The sequence below is a fragment of the Mesocricetus auratus genome, unplaced genomic scaffold (assembly GCF_017639785.1).
Source record: "Mesocricetus auratus isolate SY011 unplaced genomic scaffold, BCM_Maur_2.0 Super-Scaffold_100023, whole genome shotgun sequence".
NCBI classification, from domain to species: domain Eukaryota; kingdom Metazoa; phylum Chordata; class Mammalia; order Rodentia; family Cricetidae; genus Mesocricetus; species Mesocricetus auratus.
The window spans coordinates 15,629,002-15,651,872 of record NW_024429204.1 but is presented as its reverse complement, the minus strand read 5'-3'; the positions used below and the strand labels follow the sequence as shown (position 1 = coordinate 15,651,872).

Here is a 22,871-nt window from a genome sequence, read left to right as displayed (position 1 = left end):
ATTTCCCTCTTTTGTTGATGCCTTTGGCACTATTTCAAGAAAGTTTAAATCATACAATCATACTCGTTTTTTTTTTTCCAGTAAAATATTTGTTTGGGGGCAAATTCCACCGGGTTCACATGTGTCATGTGTCATGCTGGAGTGATGGCTCTAATTTTCTCTGGTGAGGAGAATGCCTTTAAGAGATTTCACAACTTATCTTGTTGTCAGTTCATTCTTGGGCAGATAAACAAACTACCTCTGAATGGTGTCCATCTGAAAGTGACAATACCATCCCATGTGTTCCTTAGAAGGACAGATAAATAGGTAAAAACACATCAAAGGAGATGGTTAAAGAATACCAAAGCAGGAAGTGCCAACTGAAACCGGTAGCTGGCCCTATCAAAGGGTATTGTTGCCCCTTCAATTGGAATGCCTCATTATCTCATGAACTCATTGACCATAGAATCCAAAAGAGAAGAAGGTTCATGGGTTGGACATGGAAATCATTTATCTCCATTAGTTTTCTGTTGCCACGAAGAGACACCATAACCAAGGCATTTGACTGGGGGCTAGCCTACAGTTTCATAGGGTGAGCCCATGACCATCAAGGTACTGACCATCACAAAAGACAAGCAAAGCATTGGAGCAGTCAGGGGCATGGGGAGGGAGAGACTGGGCCAAATGTGAGACTTCTGAAACCTTAAAACCCACCCCTTGTGACACACGCCCTCCACCAAGACCACACCTCCTGCTTCAGATGGGAAAACTGATTCCCCAAAAGCACTGTGTTAAGCTCTTGGTCTCGTAGCAGGTGCTGATGGGCGCAAGCATGTTTCGCACGTCTCATTATATGAATGCCTTCATTTGCTACCTCAGCACCTGATGCTTCTCCTGCACAGCCATTTGAAATCAGCACAGCTGTCACTTGACGTTTCCCCGGGAGTTCTCTGCCCTTCTTTTCCTTCCACACACTCTATAAAGTAAATTCTGCAAGCAGAAACTTGGAAACTTGTTACAATCCAGGGCACTAATAAGGTTTTACATTTTTAGCAGTTTAATGATGAGGATGTAGGACTCGGTGCTAGTCCCTCCGGGGTTTCTATTCTGGGTATCTGTTAAACCTTGCAGTAGTCTGAGTATATTCGACCTTTCTATATTAAAAAAGAAAAAAATCAGTTTAAGTTCCACACATAAATTTGTGTCTATATTCTTTTCATCTTCTCTACCTATTAGGTAGAACTCAGACATTATCAACATTTGAACTTGAAGATACTTGTCAATTATTTTTCTGTGTTTGGTGAAAAAAAAAAAGAGACACCATCACCATCAAAATTTAATATTTTTATTTTGCTAAATTTGATCCTTCTTAAAAAGCCTTTCCACTTTGAAGTCTATTTTGCGGCTTAATTAATGCAGCAAGGGCTTTATATTTTGCTCTCAATGGAGATAATCTTAATCTATTCACAGTGACCTTTTCTTGTGCAAATTAGTTGTACATGCTTGTTTAAGCAAATGGTCCTTTGCATGATGCCTTAATGACGGGTTTATAATTGAAAATTGGCTTACTCCCATATGCCTGGTTTATATGAGAATATAAAAATAGATGTGGGCTTTAAAAATATGAATGTATATATCAATATCCCAAAAAAGGAGAGGGAAGAATCCAGTGCCTTCAGGCTATGGTTAAATTAGACTATTAGAGTTAGAAAATGCTGGTGACATATGTTACTGTCAGAGGCACACCTGTCTGCTCAGCATTAGGAAGGCTTGAAAAATGAGAGTGATTTCATCTTGACTGTACGATTCAGAGCCTTTAGGATACATGAGGTATCGCTAGTTCCCCAAGTTTCCGTAAACTCCTAATGAAGTTGAAACTGCCTGTTTAGGAATGTGTGTGTGTGATGGTCATCACTTTTAAAGGGGGAGTCTCAAGCAATTTAATGTTTGTTTGTTTTTTTGTTTTGTTTTTTTTGCTGGTCCTAAATTTCACTGACCGTAAGAGACAGGTGATGTTCATCGTAGATTATAATTTGTCTGGAGTGGTGATTCCCCCCTCCAAAAAACAAAAACAAGCAAACAAAAACAAAACAGTGTAACACTATTACATGGCATTTGAGTAAAAAAGAATAATCACTCATTCTCTATCCCAATTTCCAATGCCTCCCTACTATTTTTCTTTCTTTGTTATCCCTCTTTCTCGTTCTTCATGTTAGCTTCCTCCTACCCTTCCCTCCGCCCCCGCCCCCACCTTTCTGCCAAAAGCCAAAGCAACCATTCTTACACCGGCGAACTGTTTGTCAGGAGTCACGGAATGTTCTCGGTTAAATGTAGACACCCCAATGTGAAGAGAAAACAAATGTTGGCTCGTGCTTAGCTTGGAGGTTTCCGACGCGCCTTTTAATAGCGTGATATGGGGAATGGGGAATAAGAACACTGAGTGTTGCTGGGTGACGTGGTGCTAAGGGAGAAGCAGATTTATCGGGGTGCCTATGGAGCAAAGATTTTCACAGGGGTGGGGGGAATCTGCACGGGGCATCCCAGTACACAGGAGACAGAAGTGGGTGGGTCTCTGTAAATCTGAGGACATCCTGGCCTTTTGCATAGCAAGTTCTGGGCCAGCCGGGGCAACATAATGAGACCTTGCCCCTCCCCATCTGCTATTGGAGAACAGAGGCTAGGCAAGACAAATGGGTATGAGAACCATTGACAGGTCCTTTTGTAAACTGTTTGCAAAAGAGATCCTTAATCGCGTGATACAACAGGATTGTTCCTATTTGTTCTCCCCAAGCAACAGGCTCTCTACCCCCAGGTGGAGAAGGGAGAGTAGCCCCTTCCCAAGGGTCGGTTATGCGGGATAAAGGGATGCACGCCATGACCCTCTGCTGTCTGGTTTTCCTCTTGGGTTTTCCCTTACTGACCACGCCTCTTGTTGTTCTAGGTATGATTATCGGGAAATGCTGCACAATGCCACTTTCTGTCTGGTTCCTCGTGGTCGCAGGCTCGGGTCCTTCAGATTCCTGGAGGCTTTGCAGGTAAGGAGACCATGAAACTCTCCAGCGTGGGGTTGAGGATGGAAGCCACACTGGCTTCAGTCACCCTCCTAGAGCTTTGGTCCAGGACCTAAAAAACTTCCCAAGAAAATCTGAGCTATTTTGAAGAGTTAGAATTAGGAAGAAGATTGACTCCCCGCCTTCGGACATGAGAAGACGAACTGGTCTCACCACGCGGGAACCGTATTCATCAGGGACATGTTTGCAGATGGATCTGTTTGCCAGTCTAGCTCCTGAGTTAAGAGTGGGGACTCTCCTCTTTTCCTGCAAGCCAATATCAGGAGCGCCGACAGTGGGATATTGCTGTGATTTCCCCCCAAAATGAAATTGTGGGTTAGGTCCTCATCTTGGTCCTCTATGAATTCTTCTAAACTCTTAAGAGTGATGCGACTCACTTGTCCTGATGTCCAAAGCTCTGCAATTCAGAGGAAGCTCGGAAGCCTGTGTGAGAGTCTCTCTGCTGTTCAACCCTACCGTGGAAATGCCTTCTCCTGCCGCTGCTCTCTTCCTCTCTCATCCTTCCTCTCCTCCTCCCAACAGTTTGCATCTTGTCAGAATCTGTGTGTTTGAGGAGGGTTCTGTAGCATCTTCACCCTATCATGCTAACTATCAGTCCTGTATCCTCAGCCTGGAGAGCTCCCTTCTGTGGCAGACTTTCTAGGGTACTTTGCGTGCCCTGAGAAGCATTGCCACAACTCACTAACATTCTTGCAGCTTCATGGCTGTTTCAGGGACCAAAATGCTCTCGGGTGTGGATGACGATTTCCTTGGAAGCCATATTTTGTCTTTAGCTTATTGAGGTGCATTGAGGCTGCTCGGTCCCAGTGCAGGCTAGAAACTGGTATGACTGTGGTTTGCAACGCTCCACACTGGAGGGAACCAAGTGTTGAGATGAATGTTTATTGGGCAAAGGAAAGCTAGATACTACAATAGTGAAATCCAAAAAGTGGTACCCAGAAAGGCTGGGCCCCTTTCTGTGCTCTGTTAGCTCATGATATTGGAGTAAACCATGACAGACATGCATCTGTAGCACTTACATTGACAAAGCTGCTATATTCACGGTTGGTTTTATGCTTGGGTTCCATTGGAGAAAGCTTTTGTTGCATCAGTAAAACCTCTGCATCAAGGCCAGTCATCTCCATGGAAGTAAGGTCAGCCACACCCTATGTACTAGACTAGAAAAGGTGTATTATCATTCTAAGGCGAGAATTGAGATGCGCACAATGCCATGTGATTTGGTGATTCTGAAGCATGCCCTTTCTTTCTGGCCTGAGAAGTTCAGGACCCATGTAACATAAGCAATGCCAGTAATCGAATTTGTACTGATTCTTTTCCTGATTGCAATGGTTCGTGCTGTCACTGCCCTCATACTCATAAAATCCTTCCTTTGCTCAGGCTGCCTGTGTCCCTGTAATGCTCAGCAATGGATGGGAGTTGCCATTCTCCGAAGTGATTAATTGGAACCAAGCTGCCGTCATTGGCGATGAGAGATTGTTATTACAGGTAAGGAAGGGGCTGTGGCCTTTGGCAGAACAGCAGATTATTGCTGCCGCCATCCAAACTTTCAAAGAAGATGAATCCAAAAGGTCAGCTCCATAAAAGAAATTTTATCAGGAGAAAATTGCCTGTGTCATGGTGAATATGAAGTCGTTTAATATGATATTGTTCACTTTCCAACACAAAATCTGTCCAGGTCCACAGAATATATTCTGGGAAGTAACTGTTGCTGATAAAAATGATGAGCTCTGCTTACTGAGGAGAGGTGGATTCCCTGCAGCATCAGCACCAAAGTTTTTACCCTTGTCCCTCCCTCCGATTCCTTGCCTCGACTCCTGTATTCATTTCTGGTTAACTCCAGAACGCAAGCTCAAGGGTTGGTTGCTATGTCCAACGTTACCACTACTGCAGTGCCCCAACCTGAGTCCCCGTAGGAAGGCTGTCACTTGGGTGAATATTTAAAAGAAGGGCCCCCTAATGCAAGCTTCAGTTGTTCAAGGAAAGAGAACTCAACCTGCAGAGAGAAATGCAAGGGTAACAAGAGTCCTTGAGGAATCCCCAGGCCGCCTACAGTTGTGTCTAAGGTTCACTGTAAATTGCCACACACTCTCATAGCACAGTGAATGTTTCTCTTTCAGGGCAGTAGACACTTTATCTTTAAGCCTCCAGAAGTTTTTGTAGAAATCTTACCTCGAATGTTCTTGCTTTAAAAACAAAAATAATTGGTACCCATAAACATGAGTTTAACTGTGCTTTTGCTCTCCTGTGATCCTGGCCGGTCTGCCAGTGGACTGATGGGGGAATACTCTCATCTTCTGAAAGTCACAGACGGTGCACCCTCTAATGGAGAGCACCGTGGACTAATCCAGCCTAGGTCCCAACCGCTCTAGAACATTCCTTTCGTGTGGTTGTCAGGTCTGTGACCTTGGCTCTTTTGAAACCCCAGCACAAACCTGGAGGAATGTGTGCTCTGAAAATGATGAACCTGTTGGTTGGAATGAGCCCGTTCTGTTCTGAACATAATTTTGTAAGTGCTCACTGAGAAAGGGTTGGCAGGGAGGTCTTACGAAAACCCGATATAATTCAATAGGGGCGTCCTCCAAGGCGCAGGGAGGAGGAACCCTCACCATGCAGAGATAGTAATTGTCTGAGTCCTCACTCAGAGTGAGGTATGTGGAGCTTGCCCGTACTGCCTTTGTGTTTCCTTTTATTTTGTCTTAATAATACATGTTCATTAAAGGAAATTCCAGGTATTAAAACATCAATCATGTTCTCCATCGAACACCAAGGCCCCCTTGCTATGAACAAGTTAGCTTGTCTTGGGGTGGGAGGCTTTGTATGACACTTAAAGTGTGGTAGTCCAGGGTCTATCCTTGCTCCAAAGTTGATGGGTGTTTCACATTTTGAAGTCACTCTTTTACTTCACTCTAAGGATTGTGTTTTTTACGCCCCTGTGCCCACATTTTCTAGTGCTTTGCCTCCTCCTCGGCAATCTGTTTTGACACAGCTGCCTCCATCTTGAGCAGTGACTGCATGCCCTGTTGTTAACAATGGTTTTAAAGAGTTGGCACAGAGCCTAAACGTGTGCTCTGGGAGACGTTTTTGGTTATGTTACCGTTTCTCATTTCCTGTTTTAGGACAGCTCTGGTGTTTTTATTTGCCTGCGTTCATGTCGCCCTGTCCCTGAGAGGCACGGCGCGGCTTCCCTCTGTTTTGGTAGATCCTATTAGGTTTGTTGCCATACACAACCTTTCATTAGGACTTCATTGAACTCCTCAGCTTCCAGATCACTCTGTCCAAATTGGAATTAATTCGTCACCTTCCCCTACCTGTCTCCGAGGACAAGCAGATTAATAACCAATAGCCAAGTGCCATGAGAACTTGGAACTCCATCCTGTCAGTCATCTGGGACTGTCCTCGAGAACACTTGGCAGAGCGCTGTCAGACGCTTCCATCCCACACAAGAACTGGTAGAACACACCGCTCTGGAAGTGGTGGGGACGCTGCCGCAGAAGAGAGGGGGCCGTACTAGTGGCTGAGTCTGTGATACTTCCTTCCTCCCTTTAGAAGCGCCATGGGGACTTGGTTTTCCCTGGAAGCCATGTAGCAATGATAGCTTTTGGCATTTTCCTAATGGATTAGTTCTCATGGCTATGATGTTAAAAAAAAAGCCATGCCAACCTGTATGACTTAGAGAATGCCGTTGACATTTAAAAGGGCATGCTTATGAAAATTGAGGATAAGTTTTTTTTTCCCTAATTTTTTTCCCTTGGCAATCTAGGTCATTTTCTCAGTGAGTAAATAAAAAATGAATTTTCTTGACTTATCAAGGATACACGCCATGAATGGTTTATCTCCTCTAGGGATATTTTATTTCCACTTGACCTTGAGCCTGCCAGTGTTTCAGCTTTACCTGCTGCCTCCATATTTTTTTTTTCAGCATTGTGATCCCTTCAGAGCATAGATTCAGTACCTAGTTTGGGACGTTGACAGGGCGAGTGAGCTTTTCCTTTCGTTCTTACTGTGTGGAACTTTCATTGCTTCTCCTAGGGGCAGTCTTGAATCTAGAAGTGTGCCACCATCCCCTTCCTCTCTAAGGAGAAGGCATATATAGTGTAGTCCTGTATTTGGGGTAACTTTCCTATTAATGTGACTGACGGGGCATTCCGCATGTAGCCCAGATTGCCCGGTCTGCCTGATTCATCACACATTAGGGAGGCAGGCATATGGAAAGGAGAGTCCCACAGGGCAGATGATCATCACAAAGAGTGTAGATGCCATAGATGGAACAGACCTTGAACTGTAGGCACAATCAGGGAGCACGCCTAGGAAACTTAACCAGCATTACAAGGAATGCATCTTAGAACTACCAGGGCAGATTAACAGGCCAGCAGTAAACAGCTGGCCCGGCTTAGTGTAGTATCAGTTGGTCCAGCTTGAAGAAGCAACTTCCTGTGTCAACAATGGCGGTAGTCTTAATAGACCACCGTAATCAAGCTTCCCGTGTTGTAGACACTGTACTAAGCATGCACATAATCTTCATTCCAACCACCATAGCAAATTATAAATGAACAGTTGGAGAGAGCAACTAGCTCATCCAAGGTAGCCTATTAGTGCCGTTAATATCTGTACTATAATACCAAGCCACACTGCTGTCAAACGTAACAACATCCTGATGATAGCTTCAGGTGGCCCTGTTCAATTAGGCTCTTACTTCTGGAATAGCTAGCATAAGGACTATTCTCTTAGCCACAAAATATATAGCAATAAGAGCAGCAAGAAAGACCTTCCTTCAAAATTGCCCAACTTAGAACAGTCTATGATGAAACACAGGCAGTGTTTGGGAGATCCAGTGAGATCAGGGTAAGGGCTGGAGCCAAGAGGAGAACACTTTCAGGTATACAAAGATTCAGAAAGGCTACGTGAAGGGTGTGCGTGTAGAAATGACTAAATCTGTTTGTATTGAATGGTGGAGGCCCGCGAGCAGTCTCTAGAATCACACATTTATAGACACTTTATGGTTCTTGGAGTGACACCCCTCAGAAAACTTTTTCTTTCTCCAAGGCCTATATCTACTTTTTGGAAAAATTTGACTGTCCATGTCAGGGCTAAAGATTGTTTGGACTTAAGGAGGCAAAACTTGTGACTATAGGAGTCCCCTGTGCAATTGACCTGCTACTTAGGACTAAACTAAGCCAATGCATAACTTCCATGCACTTGAATGTCTTTGAGGCTGCTTCTCTAGACCTATTGTTTGTCCTGACATTTCTACCTAGTGGTTGGTGATTTTTTTTAATAGACCTGTTTGCTAGAAAATGAAGGCTCTGAAGAGTAAGAGTGTAGCCCACTGGGATGTTTTGATCAAGCACATCTTCCTGTCTTAGAGTTATAATTATCGTGTATTCCTCTAATGTTACAGATTCCTTCTACAATCAGGTCTATTCATCAGGATAAAATCCTAGCACTTAGACAGCAGACACAGTTCTTGTGGGAGGCTTATTTTTCTTCAGTTGAGAAGATTGTATTAACTACACTAGAGGTAAGTGAGACCCCTTGGCTCATGACATTGAATAATCTTTTTTTTTCCCATCAACCTCTCTTTTGCTGTTGGGTCATGCAGTTGGTCAAATGGGACAAAACCAAATTTCTGCCCATGAATATGTTAGTGGCTACCCCTCACCCCCACCTGTTCTGTGATTACCAAGCAAATGCCTTCATTCCTGACGAATTCTCAGAGCAGAAGTGACATGGAGAGAAGTTGTGCCCTGGACAATGAGATTACCTTTGGCTGACATAATTTTAGACATATGTGGGTAATGACCATCTTCCTGTCACTCAAGCTCAATGGCATCCTTTAAAGACGTATTTCTGGAGTGCATTTAGAAAAAAAGATAGTGACCAAGTAGGGAAATATCCTCCACCATTCTAAAAATAACAATTTAGTCACCACCATAGTACGTAACATTTGAAGAGACGGTGACATTGATCCTGTAGACGCACACAACCCAACCAACCAACATCCCATGTTGTAAAGTTATGGTAAGAAGAAAGCCATTGTCATTACTGTATCCAACTGGTATAGAAAGTGTTAACCTTTATAAAAATAGAAAGTTGGACAGGCAAGTGGGTAGTTATCTTTAAGGTGCTTTACACTGTGTGCATGCCCCCTCTGTGAGTGAGTGTGTGTGTGTGTGTGTGTGTGTGTCTGTGTGTGTGTGTGTGTGTGAGAGAGAGAGAGAGAGACAGAGAGACAGAGAGAGATAGAGATTAGGAATTGACTATGTTGAGAGAGCACTCTACCACTGAGCCATATTCTCATTCCCTTCAATTGCCTTGTTTAAAGCAGGAGAAAAATAATCATGGAAATGATTAAAACCACAGGAAGCAGAGCAGATAGCAATGGCCTAAGGCTACACAGAGCAGTATGAGGAGCTAAGAAAGGACAGAGAAAGTTGCACACTCATGAGTTCCAGGCCTGTGGGAAGGGGAGTGATCAGACGGTCTCCTGAGGTGACCCAGGTGCTTGCAGAACGGGGTGGGACAATTTATTACACACTTGGGGAGTAGTTCCTTTGGAAGTTAATGATCACTCTGGAAGCTAATGTAATCTTGAGTAAACACAAGACACCCAGGTGATACTATGGAAACTGAAGTCCCTTTTCTGTCCACATGACAGTGTTCTTGCTGTGGTGAGGGTCAGAGTCAGTGCTGGTCAAAGCCCAGTGGAATCTATCCACACCGGCCTCAGATCAGCTCCACGGCTCAGCCCTAGGCAACCAGACACCCGGATTTTCCCATGTGCGTGCCCAGTGTACACCTTGAAGCTAGGCAAACAGAAGGCCTGTTTTGATTATTTTGAAGTCCTGTTTGCTTTTGCTTTTTGGTCAGATTAGAGATTTTTTTTTCTTTTTAAAGTAAATTGTTTTCTAGCCTCCTACTTCTTAGAATGCTAACTAAACTAACTGAATTTCATCTGTTGGCTCAGGAAGCTCTCAGACAAACAAAAGAAATTAGCACAGTATTATTGACACTTCTATGTTTTAGAAGTTTATCATATTTGAAATATTAACCCTTTGTCTTTTGTCCTAAACATTACTCCTGAGCTTGTCATGTTCATTCTGTTCTGTTTGTGTCACACAGTCTCAGTGTCTGTGGCTTCTTTGCCGGCTGCATTTATAGAAAGAGCATTTTGCCAATAAGCTAGTGTGTGTGTGTGTGTGTGTGTGTGTGTGTGTGTATGTACACAAATATTTTTAGTGCATTCATGCTTATTGTTTTATACCCAACTGTTTAGTCAGCTGGCTTTAAATCATGACCCTTTTAAGGGTGGCCTTTTCCTCGTGTTCTCTTTCTTGTGAGTTGTTTTCTCATGTTTGTCTTGTCCTGCTGTTGTCCTCCCATACACTCAGACCACGTTTTAATCTGTCTTCATCCTAATGCCGTCCTGTGGTAAGCCTCTACTTATCTACCCATCTGGTGCAGGTCACTGCGAATGCTGTCTGTGATTACTGCGCTCTGCATAGATGACTAGCAATGTATGCTGTGCCCTCGTCAGTTTCCTGCAAACATTTTGGGCTGCGCCTCTGCCTTTTCTTTTAGGATAGTGTCCATGAAATGGGATTATTGAATCAAAGAGTTCAGGCATTATTAAGGTCATTAATACCCTTTGCTAAATTACTGTGTTTTTTTAACTTGAAAATAATATTGTTTTATTTTTATCTGATGAAAATGACAGATGAAATTGGGGGACATAAAACAAAAGTTGAGTAAATAGGGAAATGGATTGTCAAGATAGCAATTTTCCTCGATTTGCACATCAAAGTCTTAAAAGATGATGACAAAAACTACTCTGAGCTTTAGCTTGAAGAATATGTGCCTAAACACAGCCTCCCATTATTGGAAAGCAGTAAAGACCATTTATTTCCGTGGTTTAATTAGCGCACATTATAAAGCCATTATAATTGAGACAGCTTTGATCCAGCTTTTCAAATGAGAGAAGATTTGAGTTATGTTATTTGATTCTGAGTAAGTTAAATTTGCTATTATAATACTGGGCATATAATATAAAAGTGTTGCCTGTAGAAGCCAGTTGCGCTCACTCACCTCAGCCTGCGACCCCAATGCTGGTGTGGGCAGCGACAGGCAGATTCCAGGGACTGGATGCTCAGCCACTATAGCCAAAACTGCAATCTCCAGGGTCAGTGAGAGACCGTGTCTCGAAAACTAAGGTGAGGGACTGGGGGACCTCCTGACAGCACACAGGTCTCCCTCCAGATGAGCACTTCCCACTCACACAGGCACACAAGAAAGAAGATAATAAAATGAATGAGAGATGGTTGAGTTGGGTACAGCTGTATAATTTTAAGTTAAAGAAGCTCTTCTGAGCATTATCTTGGGCGTAAAACACTATTAAATGTGAGTATAAAAATCACGAACACTTCTGTATAGCAGGAGACACCACAAAGAAAATGCAAAATTGAGGGCAAAGGGTCACAGTTAATGTGAGGCTAAGAAAAGGTTTATCTTTTGACACATAAACTCTAAGAAAAATTGGAAAAATACTCAAGTTCCTAACTAGCCCGGAGTAGAGTGAAGCCTTATCAAAAACAAACAGAATGTAGCTTAATAGAAATGAGCGACTTTAAGTTATAAGAGCTAGTTAGGAACAAACCTAAACTATAGGCTGAACTTTAATAATTGATAATAAGTCTCCATGTCAGTATTTGAGAGCTGGCTGATAAAGACAGCTGATAAAGACTTATTACAGAAAAACTCCTAATTTTTCAGTGTGTATATTCATACATATATACATAAATATGATACACACTATATATACATATGTACATATGGCAAATGTGTATAGATAATCTTAATTCTACATGTGGTATAAAAGTAACACGTATTCAGTACATTTATATTTTGAGCATTTATGTTTGTACCTCTCCCCATGCTATCAATATGTGTGATATAATAATTGTGTTGTGAAGCTGGGTAGTGGCTAAGAGCCCTATCTCCCAGTCAGCCACAATCATACTCTCAGTGTGCTGGTTGTTACGTTGCTATGCTGGGTGAATTGGGTGTAGTAAATACATTCTCAACTTATTTTATTTTCAGTGTACTATGAATTCATTAGTATGTGACCCCTCATAATCTTAAAGTATCTATAGAATCCTTTGTGTTATTATCTATGCACATATGTGTAATATATATGTATGGATAATATATAATAAAGAGAACAGATGCAAAATTTAAGTGTAAAGTGATTTAATTGGTAATTAAATTTAATTGTAATTGTTCCTAAGGGTGTACAGTTGAGTCAAATATGCATCAGTCGCTATGAAAAATATGTTTGTCCTTACTCAAGGAAGTTAAAATGAAAATGAAATACCACTTTCACCTATCACAGGTCAATAGCTGTCACAGGGAATCATGGCACCAGTGCCACCAAGGGTTCAGGAAGAAGACTTTGACATTAGAGTGGAGAATGGCTTCCCTGTTTGAACCCTTCTGGAAAGGCCAGAACCTTTAGAAGAAAGCATAATTTTCACCCCACACTTCTCTATGGCAGTTTTCCTAAACAGATAATGACCTAATGAACAAGGCTTACAGCGTTTATTTTAGTTATAACATTGCACATGCTCAGTCAGGTACCTGGAAACAGATTGACCAATTATGATGCATCTGCACTAAGGAGTGTTATAAGGACACCAAAAATACTAAGGACACATTTGTATTGATATAAGAAGATGTTCATACTGGTTTTTAAAAGCAGATTAGGAGGTAATTCAAGCAGAGCGAACCATCTCTCATTTTGATCAAAATAATACAAACACATACACATTCAGGGAAAAACATCATTAGGAGGCAATATAAAATACTGGCTGTGTCCTCTTTTAAAGATTTATGTATCTTTCTTTTGTGTGTAGGGATGTTTTGCTCAGTGCCCTCAGAGGAGAGTACAGGTTGTTGAATCCCCTGGAACTGGGGTCAGGTAGCTGAGTTGTTGCATGGGTTCTGGGAATTGAACCTGGGTCCTCTGTAAGCACTAACTCAGCCTTACATCCCCTAGCTGTACCTTTCTAACTAAGCAGGAGATTATTTGAAACTGAATTAACTTTTCTCTTTTGTCTTCGTTAGTTTGCTGCAAAGAATTTATCTTATTTGAGTGACTAATATGTTCTCTTGATATTTCAAAATATCAAGAAGAAGACTACTCTAAATGACACATCTCTTTGAGTACAACAGGAGGACCAGTGTGGTAAATGGTTGCACCCACCAAGACTCTTGCAAGCTGTGTGGGAGAGACATTCTTGTACCTTCGGGATTATAATTAAAATATAACACACATGCAACGTTACTAATTTGCCAGGCAAAAGATCATATCGCATTAATTATATTTCTTTTGTAGAGAGTTACTATGTGGATCCCGTTTCTCCTCTATTAAGTTAACAGAGCGCCATTCTCCTGCAATAACAGCTGGATGTGTTACATTCATCACAATAGAATCTTACATTGAGTTGTTTTCATCTTTGAGCCTGGAAAGGCCTTCTTCCCTTTGGATCTAAGCCACACAATTTTTTAGCAACACTATTTTGTTTTGTTTTGGTTTTTTTGTGTGTGTTAAACACTGAAACCATATACTTCATTCAAATTTATAGCTGCTGTCAAACCTCTCTATATCATTCCAAGATTGGATTGTAACAATCTGACCTCTCAGCCAAATTGCAAGGGAGACAACACTTGGTCTCCTATCTTAACTCAGAGCTTGCATTACGCTAGAACTCAGCATGCGCAGAAAAGCAGAGGTGGGAAATCAAATGCCATCCTTACACACAGAGCGGCAAAGAGTGTGTGTTCAAGAGAGGAACTCAAGGGTCACGTGTCAGAGGTGCCCACTGTTGTAGCACTCAGACAGAGTAAGTCATGTGATTAGTCTTGTCCCTGCTAAGGACGAGAACAGAAGTTAACTGGAGGCGGCCAGACGCAAGGCTCATTTGCTTAGTTTATCTTCACTTAGACTCTAGGTCCATGGTACTTTGTCCTTACTGACCATACTTTAGGCCCTGAGTATGGAATTGCCAGTCTTTGGAGAATTCCCAGTATTAATTCTCCTCATATCTATGAACAGATACCTGACAGGAAGCAGTTTAAGGTAGGCCGGGCTGATTTGGGCTAACGGTTTAAGGTGGACTGTATTCCATTTATGACAGGGACAACATGGGAGCAGGAGGAGGAGAAAGCTGGTCATGGTTTTGTCCCTCATTAGGAAGTAGAAAGTGGATAGGAAGTAGAGCCTGGTTACCAAACCTCAAGGCCCACCCCTACTTCCTTTTTCTGGCAATGCTTGACTTCTCAAAGGTTCTACGTCCTTCTGAAACAGCATGACCAAGAGGGCCCAAGTATGCAAGCGCTCAAGCCTATGATGGATATTTCCCACTCAAAGCTCAAGGCCAGCTCTGCAGTTGTAGGTAGTGCTTAGACACGGTTGAAGATGGGATTCCTTCCCCTCTCCCCAAATAGTGCATTCACATGTCCACTCTTTCATACTTGGGGTTCTCTTCGCTTTCAAGCTTGGGTGCTGCATTTTTGGATCAAGCTCTTTGGAACTGGGTGTTTCCATTTTGTACTTATATACAGATTGGAAATGACAATGGGCTAAGTGGCAAGTACAACAAAGACTGTTCCTTCATGGGCGGGACCATAGTAATGCAGAATGAAGACAAGCTAAGAAAAAGCGTGCATGAAATTATAATGATGTCTGATGACGTAACTGCCTATGTATGACAGCTTATGGAGCACTGTCTTAGAGGCATTTCGTGCAGTTTTCTCATTTGTTCTGCAGTTATCTGGCTAAGTACGTTTGAGCTACAGTACTGTGATGATGATCAGTTTACTGTAAAAGTCAGTGAAATAATGTAAACCAAAGATTGCTTCGGCTTCGAGCACATGGCATCTGATGGCCCTTTGGGTGTGAGGCAGCATCATTTAACCAAAGAACAAGCGAAGACCAAATAGAATGACTGCAGCCTTCAACCCACTACCCATTATTTTGAAGAAAAAAAAAAACAAGATGCCATAGGGGGCTGGACAGAAGGCTCAGAGGTTAAGAGTACTGGCTGCTCTTCCAGAGGTCCTGAGTTCAATTCCCAGCAACCACATGGTGGCTCATAACCATCTATAATGAGATCTGGTGGACTCTTCTGGTGTGTAAGCATACATGTGGGCAGAACACTGTATACATAATAAATAAATAAATCTTAAAAAAGAGAGATGACATGGAATAGTAAAGAGCTTATCTTGCCCTTTAAATTAGTATCTTTAATTAAAGTAGTATCTTTATTGAAGACCTTAACAAAAAATCTTCGCTTGAGCGCTCCTCTGTGTGTGTGTGTGTGTGTGTGTGTGTGTGTGTGTGTGTATGTGTGTGCATGAATGTGATGTCTTCTCCACTGCAATAAAGTGTAAGCACTAAGTGCCATGTAAGAATCCTGAGAGCTACCCAGTCAAGTGACAGGGACAACTAAGGCATTAGGAGATTGAAAAATAGCATTTCTATTTGGAATGAGATCCAAACTCTTTCAAACTTTTGACAATGCAAGTTCATACATACATACATACATACATACATACATACATACATACACATGCATGCATATGCATTTGACCAGTCATTCAAACAGTGTTACTAGTGTTCATATCCCAAATCAAAGTCCTAAAGAATCGATACTGAATGTGGAAGCTTTTTATTTAGGGGTATTTCATTTCTTTGCATAGAAAAATTACTCTATTTTTGGTCAGTTCAAAGAAATAAGCTATGAGTACTATGGAGAAATATGAAAAAAAAAGACCTGTATTGCCTGTATTTAAAAAACAAACATAAAGATACAATTTTCTTTCCTTTGTTTTTTGTTGTTTTGTTGTGCTTTGTTTTCAAGACAGGGTTTCTCTGTATACTCCTGGATATCCTGGAACTAGCTGTGTAAACTAGGCTGACCTTGGTCTCAGAGGCCCTGACAAAATTTCCTTTTTAAAGACAAAATCAAATCTTAAATATAGGAGTTTAGTCAGATTATCCTACGTTCTCAGAGGTTGTCATAAGTGTTAGTGATACTTTATCATGTTGTTACCAATGAGAGGATATAAGTCCTTTAGGCAGCATATCAGTTGGCCAAGGTTAAGTTCAACATTTTACTATGTAGTCACACTGGTACTTTTTGCCAAGACCCATTTGAATACAGTGTGAAATGCTTATTATGTCAAGAGTGTTCCAAAACTGATGGTCATATTTGGAAACTTTAAAAGAATACAATGCAGTGACTTTAAATCAAAAAGATAGTCTAAGACTGTGTGAAGCATGCTTCTCCAAGACCCTAGCAAATAATGACCTACTTGTGACATCTCTGAGTTTCATGTCATTTGTTTGTAACTTGAATTTCTAATGCTGTCTATTGCCAATTTATTCTGTGTCTTGATAGCCAAGATCATTTATGTGACCACATGCTGAAAGGCACATAAATTTAGAAAGAAAATAAAAGGAGATCTAAATGGAACACTGTAAAAGGAAATTAATAGCCTGGATTTGGAAAGTATAAGGGATGGAAAAATGGAAGAAATGTTATACAAAGAATTGCTTGCCATATAAAAAACTCTTTCCAGCTATGACACTTTGCTCACAATAGCTGCCTGGGTGACAGCATTACAAGCCATGCCTTTGTACCCTAGACAGTAAATACCAGCATTATAGCAGGATTCCTAAAATCTTCAACAGCTCAGAAAGTTACCTAACCATATAAAATGAGCAATTCTGATCTGAGTGAAAACTGAAATGCAGATATTACTGAGAGTGTGTGTTCTTCTCCATTTCTTCCCTACTTCCGTTCAGTAGGAAGGTTTAAGAGATATCTAGGGCTCATTTATTTACTCTCCCATTCTCCACCAGGGGATGAGATGGACAAAGGCATTAATAACTTAGCAAATGTTGGGACCCTATACTTACTTCACATTTCCTTTAATGGAGACCTGTAAAATGGTGATCTAAGTCCTCAGACTCCTAAAAGTTATCTAAGGATTGATCGATAGATTTAGTGATTATTGGGAGTCAGGGCTTTATACATGTTAACACATATCCCTCAACTAAGCCCGTAGGATTTTGTTTTAGGTTTAAAACATTTTGTGCTGCATGCATGATGTTCTGTATCAAGTTAATTATTTGCCACATCATATCTTAATGAGTCGATAGTTTTATTACAAGAGCTTGAAAGTCAGAGAGAAAACCCTGAAGTAGAGTAATCACATTCAACTGACAAATAATTCAGGTTGGGAGAAGGTTTGTCTCTGAATGTGGAATTTAATGATCTGCAAGGTCCCAAAGTCCAAGGAAACTAATGAACTAGCTTGACAATTATTAGTCTTCATATGCCGGCCTTCTTGTCCTGTCCCATCATAGGATAATTTGAGCAATTGTTAACTCACTGCTTTTTGAAGTTGAAGTACCGAAAAACTTGAGCTGGCCAGGACTCAAAGTCCTGCAGCTGACTTTGAAAAGGCAATGGGTGATGATGACAGGCGATTCAAAATGCCCTCCCAAGTTAAAGGACTAGAGCCCAGTGGAGAATGTGGCTACCCTCTCCCGTCCTCAAATCCGCCTCCACAGGGTCCACACCAATGCTGCTGTACACCTAGAACAGATTTTGCTGCTGATCACGTCTGGATCCGTAGATAGATGTCCCACCCCCAGGGACGCGTGAACTGTCCCTCTCTTCACTGTACCTTGAAACTAGCAAGGGCCATTATTCTTATGAAAACAAAATACAAAAACCAAATCTTGTGATTACAGTAGGACTTGAGAAACTTTGTCAGCCACGGTTCATCATAGAAAGTTGGAGGAGGAACAGGTAGAGTGCGTGATGTCTTTTTAGCACCGTCACCCCCAAACCTGGGCAAGACCTTTACTGAATGCCATCCCCGTCACCGCGTGCTGTTTCATTTTCTAGATTATTCAGGACAGAATATTCAAGCACATATCACGAAACAGTTTAATATGGAACAAACATCCTGGAGGATTGTTCGTCCTGCCACAGTATTCGTCTTACCTGGGAGACTTCCCTTACTACTATGCTAATTTAGGTAAGTGAGTCATTTGGAGTATGTGGATGCCTTTGATTATGTGGAGCTGGTCCTTCTTCCCAACAGCCTGGGTTGAAGATTGCTCTCTGAGCCCTTTTTACAGCAGAAACTCACAACCAAAATTGGTAAATACAACAGAGCGTTGGACAACAAAAAGAAAGGAAGCCTTCTTTCTCATCTGCGCAGCTCTCCGGTGCATTTAGTGTAGTTACTTGTACTGAGAAATGTCTTTGCTGGGCAGTTGTGGCACACTCCTTTAGTGCCAGCACTCGGGAGGCAGAGGCAGGCCACCTCTGTGAGTCTGAAGCCAGCCTGGTCTACAGAGGGAGTTCCAGGACAGGCTTCAAAGCTACACAGAGAAACCTTGTCTTGAAAAACTGAGAAAGAGAGACAGAGACAGACAGACAGAGAAATGTTCTTAAATTATAGATCATTTGAACATGTATATATAGGGGTGCATGTGTGTATATATTTCTCCTTGATTTTTTTTTCACAATCTCACTTCTCTTACTATATGTTTAGAAAAAAATCTGAATTAAGAAAGAGAAATAAGAAATAACCAAGCGTTTGTGAAAAGGGCAAAGGTATTCATTCTTTCAGTGTTTATTATGTTTCTCTTATACACCGGGTTAATGCCTGGCTAGATGGTTGAACTAAAGATCATGTTAGAGAGAGTATGTGCTCTCAAGCAGCTTGAATTGAACCTCAGCAGGACGAAGGATGTGAGCCCCGAGCTACCGCTCTACAGAGGCTGATGTTATTACCTCAGACATTTCCATAGTTGGTACCTCTGTTGTTCTCGTGTTGATGTAATCATTCACACTTTAGCTCAGAGTAGTAAGCGTTGGAAAACCTGGGACAGTAAAGCATCTTTCAAACTGATATGATGAGAACTCAAGATTGTCCACTCCATACTCATGTTCGCCAAAACAGCATCACTCTTTTTCAATTGTACATATTTAACTTGAAAGCTGTGAGATGAAACTGAAGTTCAGGGCCTAAAGTGTCCATCAGTGATGTATAACCCTTTATTGTAAACCAGACACACTGGGAGGACCATATGGAATTCGTGGATGGTCATCAGTGGGTCAGTGGGAATTCATTGTCTAACACAGGCAGTATTTAAGAAGCCTTCCATTTCTTGTAGTTCTGTGGTCTTCGGTGCAACTCAGCCCCTTGGAAGTGTGTGTGTGTGATGCTTCTTAAACTGTCCCTGGAAAACCTAAAAGCAATGACTGGTTTCTGTTGTTAAAAAGTGCTTCCTCGGTCATGTGTATCGTGCTTACCTGAGTGTTCAAGAGCACGAGAAACTCTCTTTCTTTCTAAAGTTCAATTAAAGTACTAATTGGATGGCACAATTTTCCTTGTAAAACATTTGCATAATCATTTCACATATACACTCAGATCCTAACTTGCATTTCACTAACTGGGATGGTCGCACAGTGTCTGGTTTATACCTAAGCTACTAATGTACCAAATTAGTGGGTCTAAGCTAATGAAACTCTGAAAGGCTCTTAACCTGTTTGTAATTTCTGAGTTCTTGTGGAAGGGCTCCTGGGGGGGATGTCCGCTAGCTTCTCTTTGGTTGTAATGGTTGATTTGCATATCCATTGTCCTCTCCTATGCTGAGCTCCCCGTTGGGCAGAAGTCAATCTCATGTACTGAGCAGCCATTCTTGGAATCTAGAGGCTCCCTTAGGGGACTCTGATGGTGCTGGGGGCAGTGTTGAGGAAGCTGACGGTGGTAACAGTTAACACTGAGCATACTTAGTGCACACCATCGTGCCCTACTCTTGGAGTAGCTGCGATTCACAGATGAAGGAACCCAGGGGGGTCAAGCAATGTTTCTAAATGCCACCAAGATGGTAGCACCGAGAGCCAAGCCTAGATGGATGCCAGGTGCTGGTCTCTGATCCCTTCCTGTGTGCTGATTATTAAATGAAATCCTGTTCATCACACAAAACCCTTTAGTTAAGACACATGCCGCCAGGCACTCGGGAGGCAGGGGCAGGCGGATCTCTGTGAGTTCAAGGCCGCCTTGGTCTACCGAGCGAGTTCCAGGACAGCCTTCAGAGCAATAAAGAGAACCTTGTCTCAAAAAAAAAGAAAGAAAGAAGTCAGATACATGGACAAAGTATGCTTGTGTAAATACCGAGTAACAGGCAAGCAAGTGCACAGGCAGATATCGGGTACCTTCCAAAAAGCATCACCAAGGGAAGGGAAGGCTGTCTGGAAAAGCTGGAGATGAACACTAGGCAGTTCCTAGAGGTCTCTGGGCTGGTTAGTCATTACATAGCTTTGTTTCAGTTCTGTCAGTATATAAGAAATGAAAGACATAAGAAATGTGCTGGAGGGGACATTAGCTCTGGGGTGCATGGAGGTTTTCTAAGTCCTGTTTTTCAGTGTTTCATTGGGCTCTTCTCCTTGTTACCTTTCAGGTTTAAAGCCCCCCTCCAAATTCACTGCGGTCATCCATGCTGTGACCCCCCTGGTCTCTCAGTCCCAGCCAGTGTTGAAGCTTCTCGTGGCTGCAGCCAAGTCCCAGTACTGTGCCCAGGTGAGTACACTTGTCCTCTGCAGCCTCATGGGCCAGAATCTTGTTTCATACCTGTCCCACACTTGGCTTTCCGGGACCCTTCAAGCAATATACTCAGTTACTCTTGTGAGAGACCAGGCCTTGGTACTCTGTTTCCATCAACTTGGAGACTCTCAAAAAGTGAAGCCAGACACAAGTACAGATTACAGAATGACCTTAGCCTTGATGTAGAGTGTAACACACACACACACACACACACACACACACACTCTCTCTCTCTCTCTCTCTCTCTCTCTCTCTCTCTAAAGAATGTATAAAACATATTGCTTCCTTTTCTTGTTGTGTATGGGTGTGTGTGTGTTTGGGTTACGGGAGTTATATGTTTATGTAGGTACGCATGCAGATGTATGCACATGTGTGTTTAGACCAGAGGTGTTGTTCCTTAGGTGCTGTCTACCTATGTTTTTGACGCAGAGTCTCCTATTGGCTGGATCTCATTGATTAGTGTAGACTCCTGGCCAGCAAGCTCCAGGGTCAGCCTGTCTCCACAACCCCATTTGGCACTAGGATTACAAGCACACACTGCTGTACCTGTATCTGGCTTTTCACTTGGGTGGTAGGGATTGATCTTATAACTTCCTGCTTGTATAGCAGGCACTTTACTGACCGATGCATCCCCCTAGCCCCTTATTTCATTTATAAACATCAAAATGATAAAGTCATACCAGAAAAGGCCTTGGGCAGGACACAGAACACCACATTCCAATAACGGAAACAGACTTGCTGGCGTCAGGAGGCATCCACTTTGCTTTCCCAGGAGAGAGCAGAAGATGACGTCTAGTCTCACAATGTTTCCCAACTCAGTACCACTCCCGCAGTCTTAACACTCTTTAATTTTCTAACTTGTGATGGGTATAGATAAGCTGGTTTACAGATGAGAAAGGAATCAAATCATAGCGAAGCGTTCATTCTTTGAACTCGCTGCCTGTACTGGAAATTATGAAGTCACATAAAATCAGCAGTAGTGCAGAGGAATCCGAAGCAGGAACTCGCCGTGCCTCTATCTCGGAGTCTTTTATGTCGCCCACATTGCCTGGTGTAGAGCAAGTTCATAGCAGATGTTCAGATGTTTGGTATACATTTTTATCTAACTTGATCACAGTTGCTATTGCACTCATTACCATAAGATATCAGAAGTTAGAAAACACTTGATTAAGTTCCGGCAGACTTCAAGCTACTTTGTGTGGTTTTGTGTGTGTGCGCATGAGTGTGTTTGTCTGTATGTTTGTATGTATATCAGGGTTCATGCATGTGTGCAGATTGTGTGTGCACACATGGGCATATACCTATGGATGCCCGAGAATGACATTGAGTGTCCTTCTCAATTGTTCTCCTTCATGTATGTTAGTTAAGGCAGAATCCCTGCAACCCAGAGCTCACTGATTCAGCTAGTCTAGCAAGCAAGCTTGTAACAAGGATCCTTAGCCTCCTAGGGGCTAGCGTTGTAGGTGGGCATTCATACCCCCCTGGCGTTTACATGGGTGCTGGGGATCAAACTTGGGCGGGCTTCACTCTTGCACAGTAAGCTCTTTCCCCCCCTGAGCCAACTCCTCGGCCTTTGAGATTGCGTCTTTCTCCTTCAGCGTTCTCACAGTCCCTGGGAATAACTTTTTGGATGTCTCCTGTCCCCTCTCTGGTTGTTGAAGATGGCAGTTCTGAAGTTTGTGTGAGTGTGGACTCTACAAGTCTGCAAGTCCAGCCTTTTAGATGGGGGCCGACAGAAGTACCCAAGCCAGCCATCTAATGATCCCTGTCCCTTTCAGATCATAGTTCTGTGGAATTGTGACAAACCCCTACCAGCCAAACACCGCTGGCCTGCCACTGCCGTGCCTGTCATCGTCATTGAAGGAGAGAGCAAGGTAGGCCTAGGAGGGTGCTAATGTGAGGCCATCCTGGAAGCTCGTATCGCCACAGATCTCTCGGGTCTGGATTAAGTGTCTGACACTGTACGTGTCTTTGAGTGTCTTCAGATTTGATGGCCGTGGGCTTTGGAGTCAGTGAAACCTGGGTTTCGATGCTTTCTAACCGAAGTTCTAGGAGGCTTTTTGTCCCTCCCCCCCACTCAGAAAACGAGACTCACACCGCACGCCACCTAGGGTTTCTGTGAGGGCTAAATGAATC

At 42.5% G+C, this 22,871-nt stretch overlaps 1 protein-coding gene across 1 annotated transcript in view; it reads left to right on the top strand.

Annotated features, from left to right (window-relative positions):
- The window catches only part of Ext1 (exostosin glycosyltransferase 1), a 277,737-nt gene that overhangs the window by 234,242 nt on the left and 20,624 nt on the right, over positions 1-22,871 (top strand). Inside the window, exons 2-7 of the mRNA XM_040730390.1 lie at positions 2,921-3,014; positions 4,428-4,535; positions 8,449-8,568; positions 18,023-18,155; positions 20,593-20,711; positions 22,514-22,609. Coding sequence (XP_040586324.1) covers positions 2,921-3,014; positions 4,428-4,535; positions 8,449-8,568; positions 18,023-18,155; positions 20,593-20,711; positions 22,514-22,609 — 670 coding nt within the window. The remainder of the gene's footprint in view (positions 1-2,920; positions 3,015-4,427; positions 4,536-8,448; positions 8,569-18,022; positions 18,156-20,592; positions 20,712-22,513; positions 22,610-22,871) is intronic.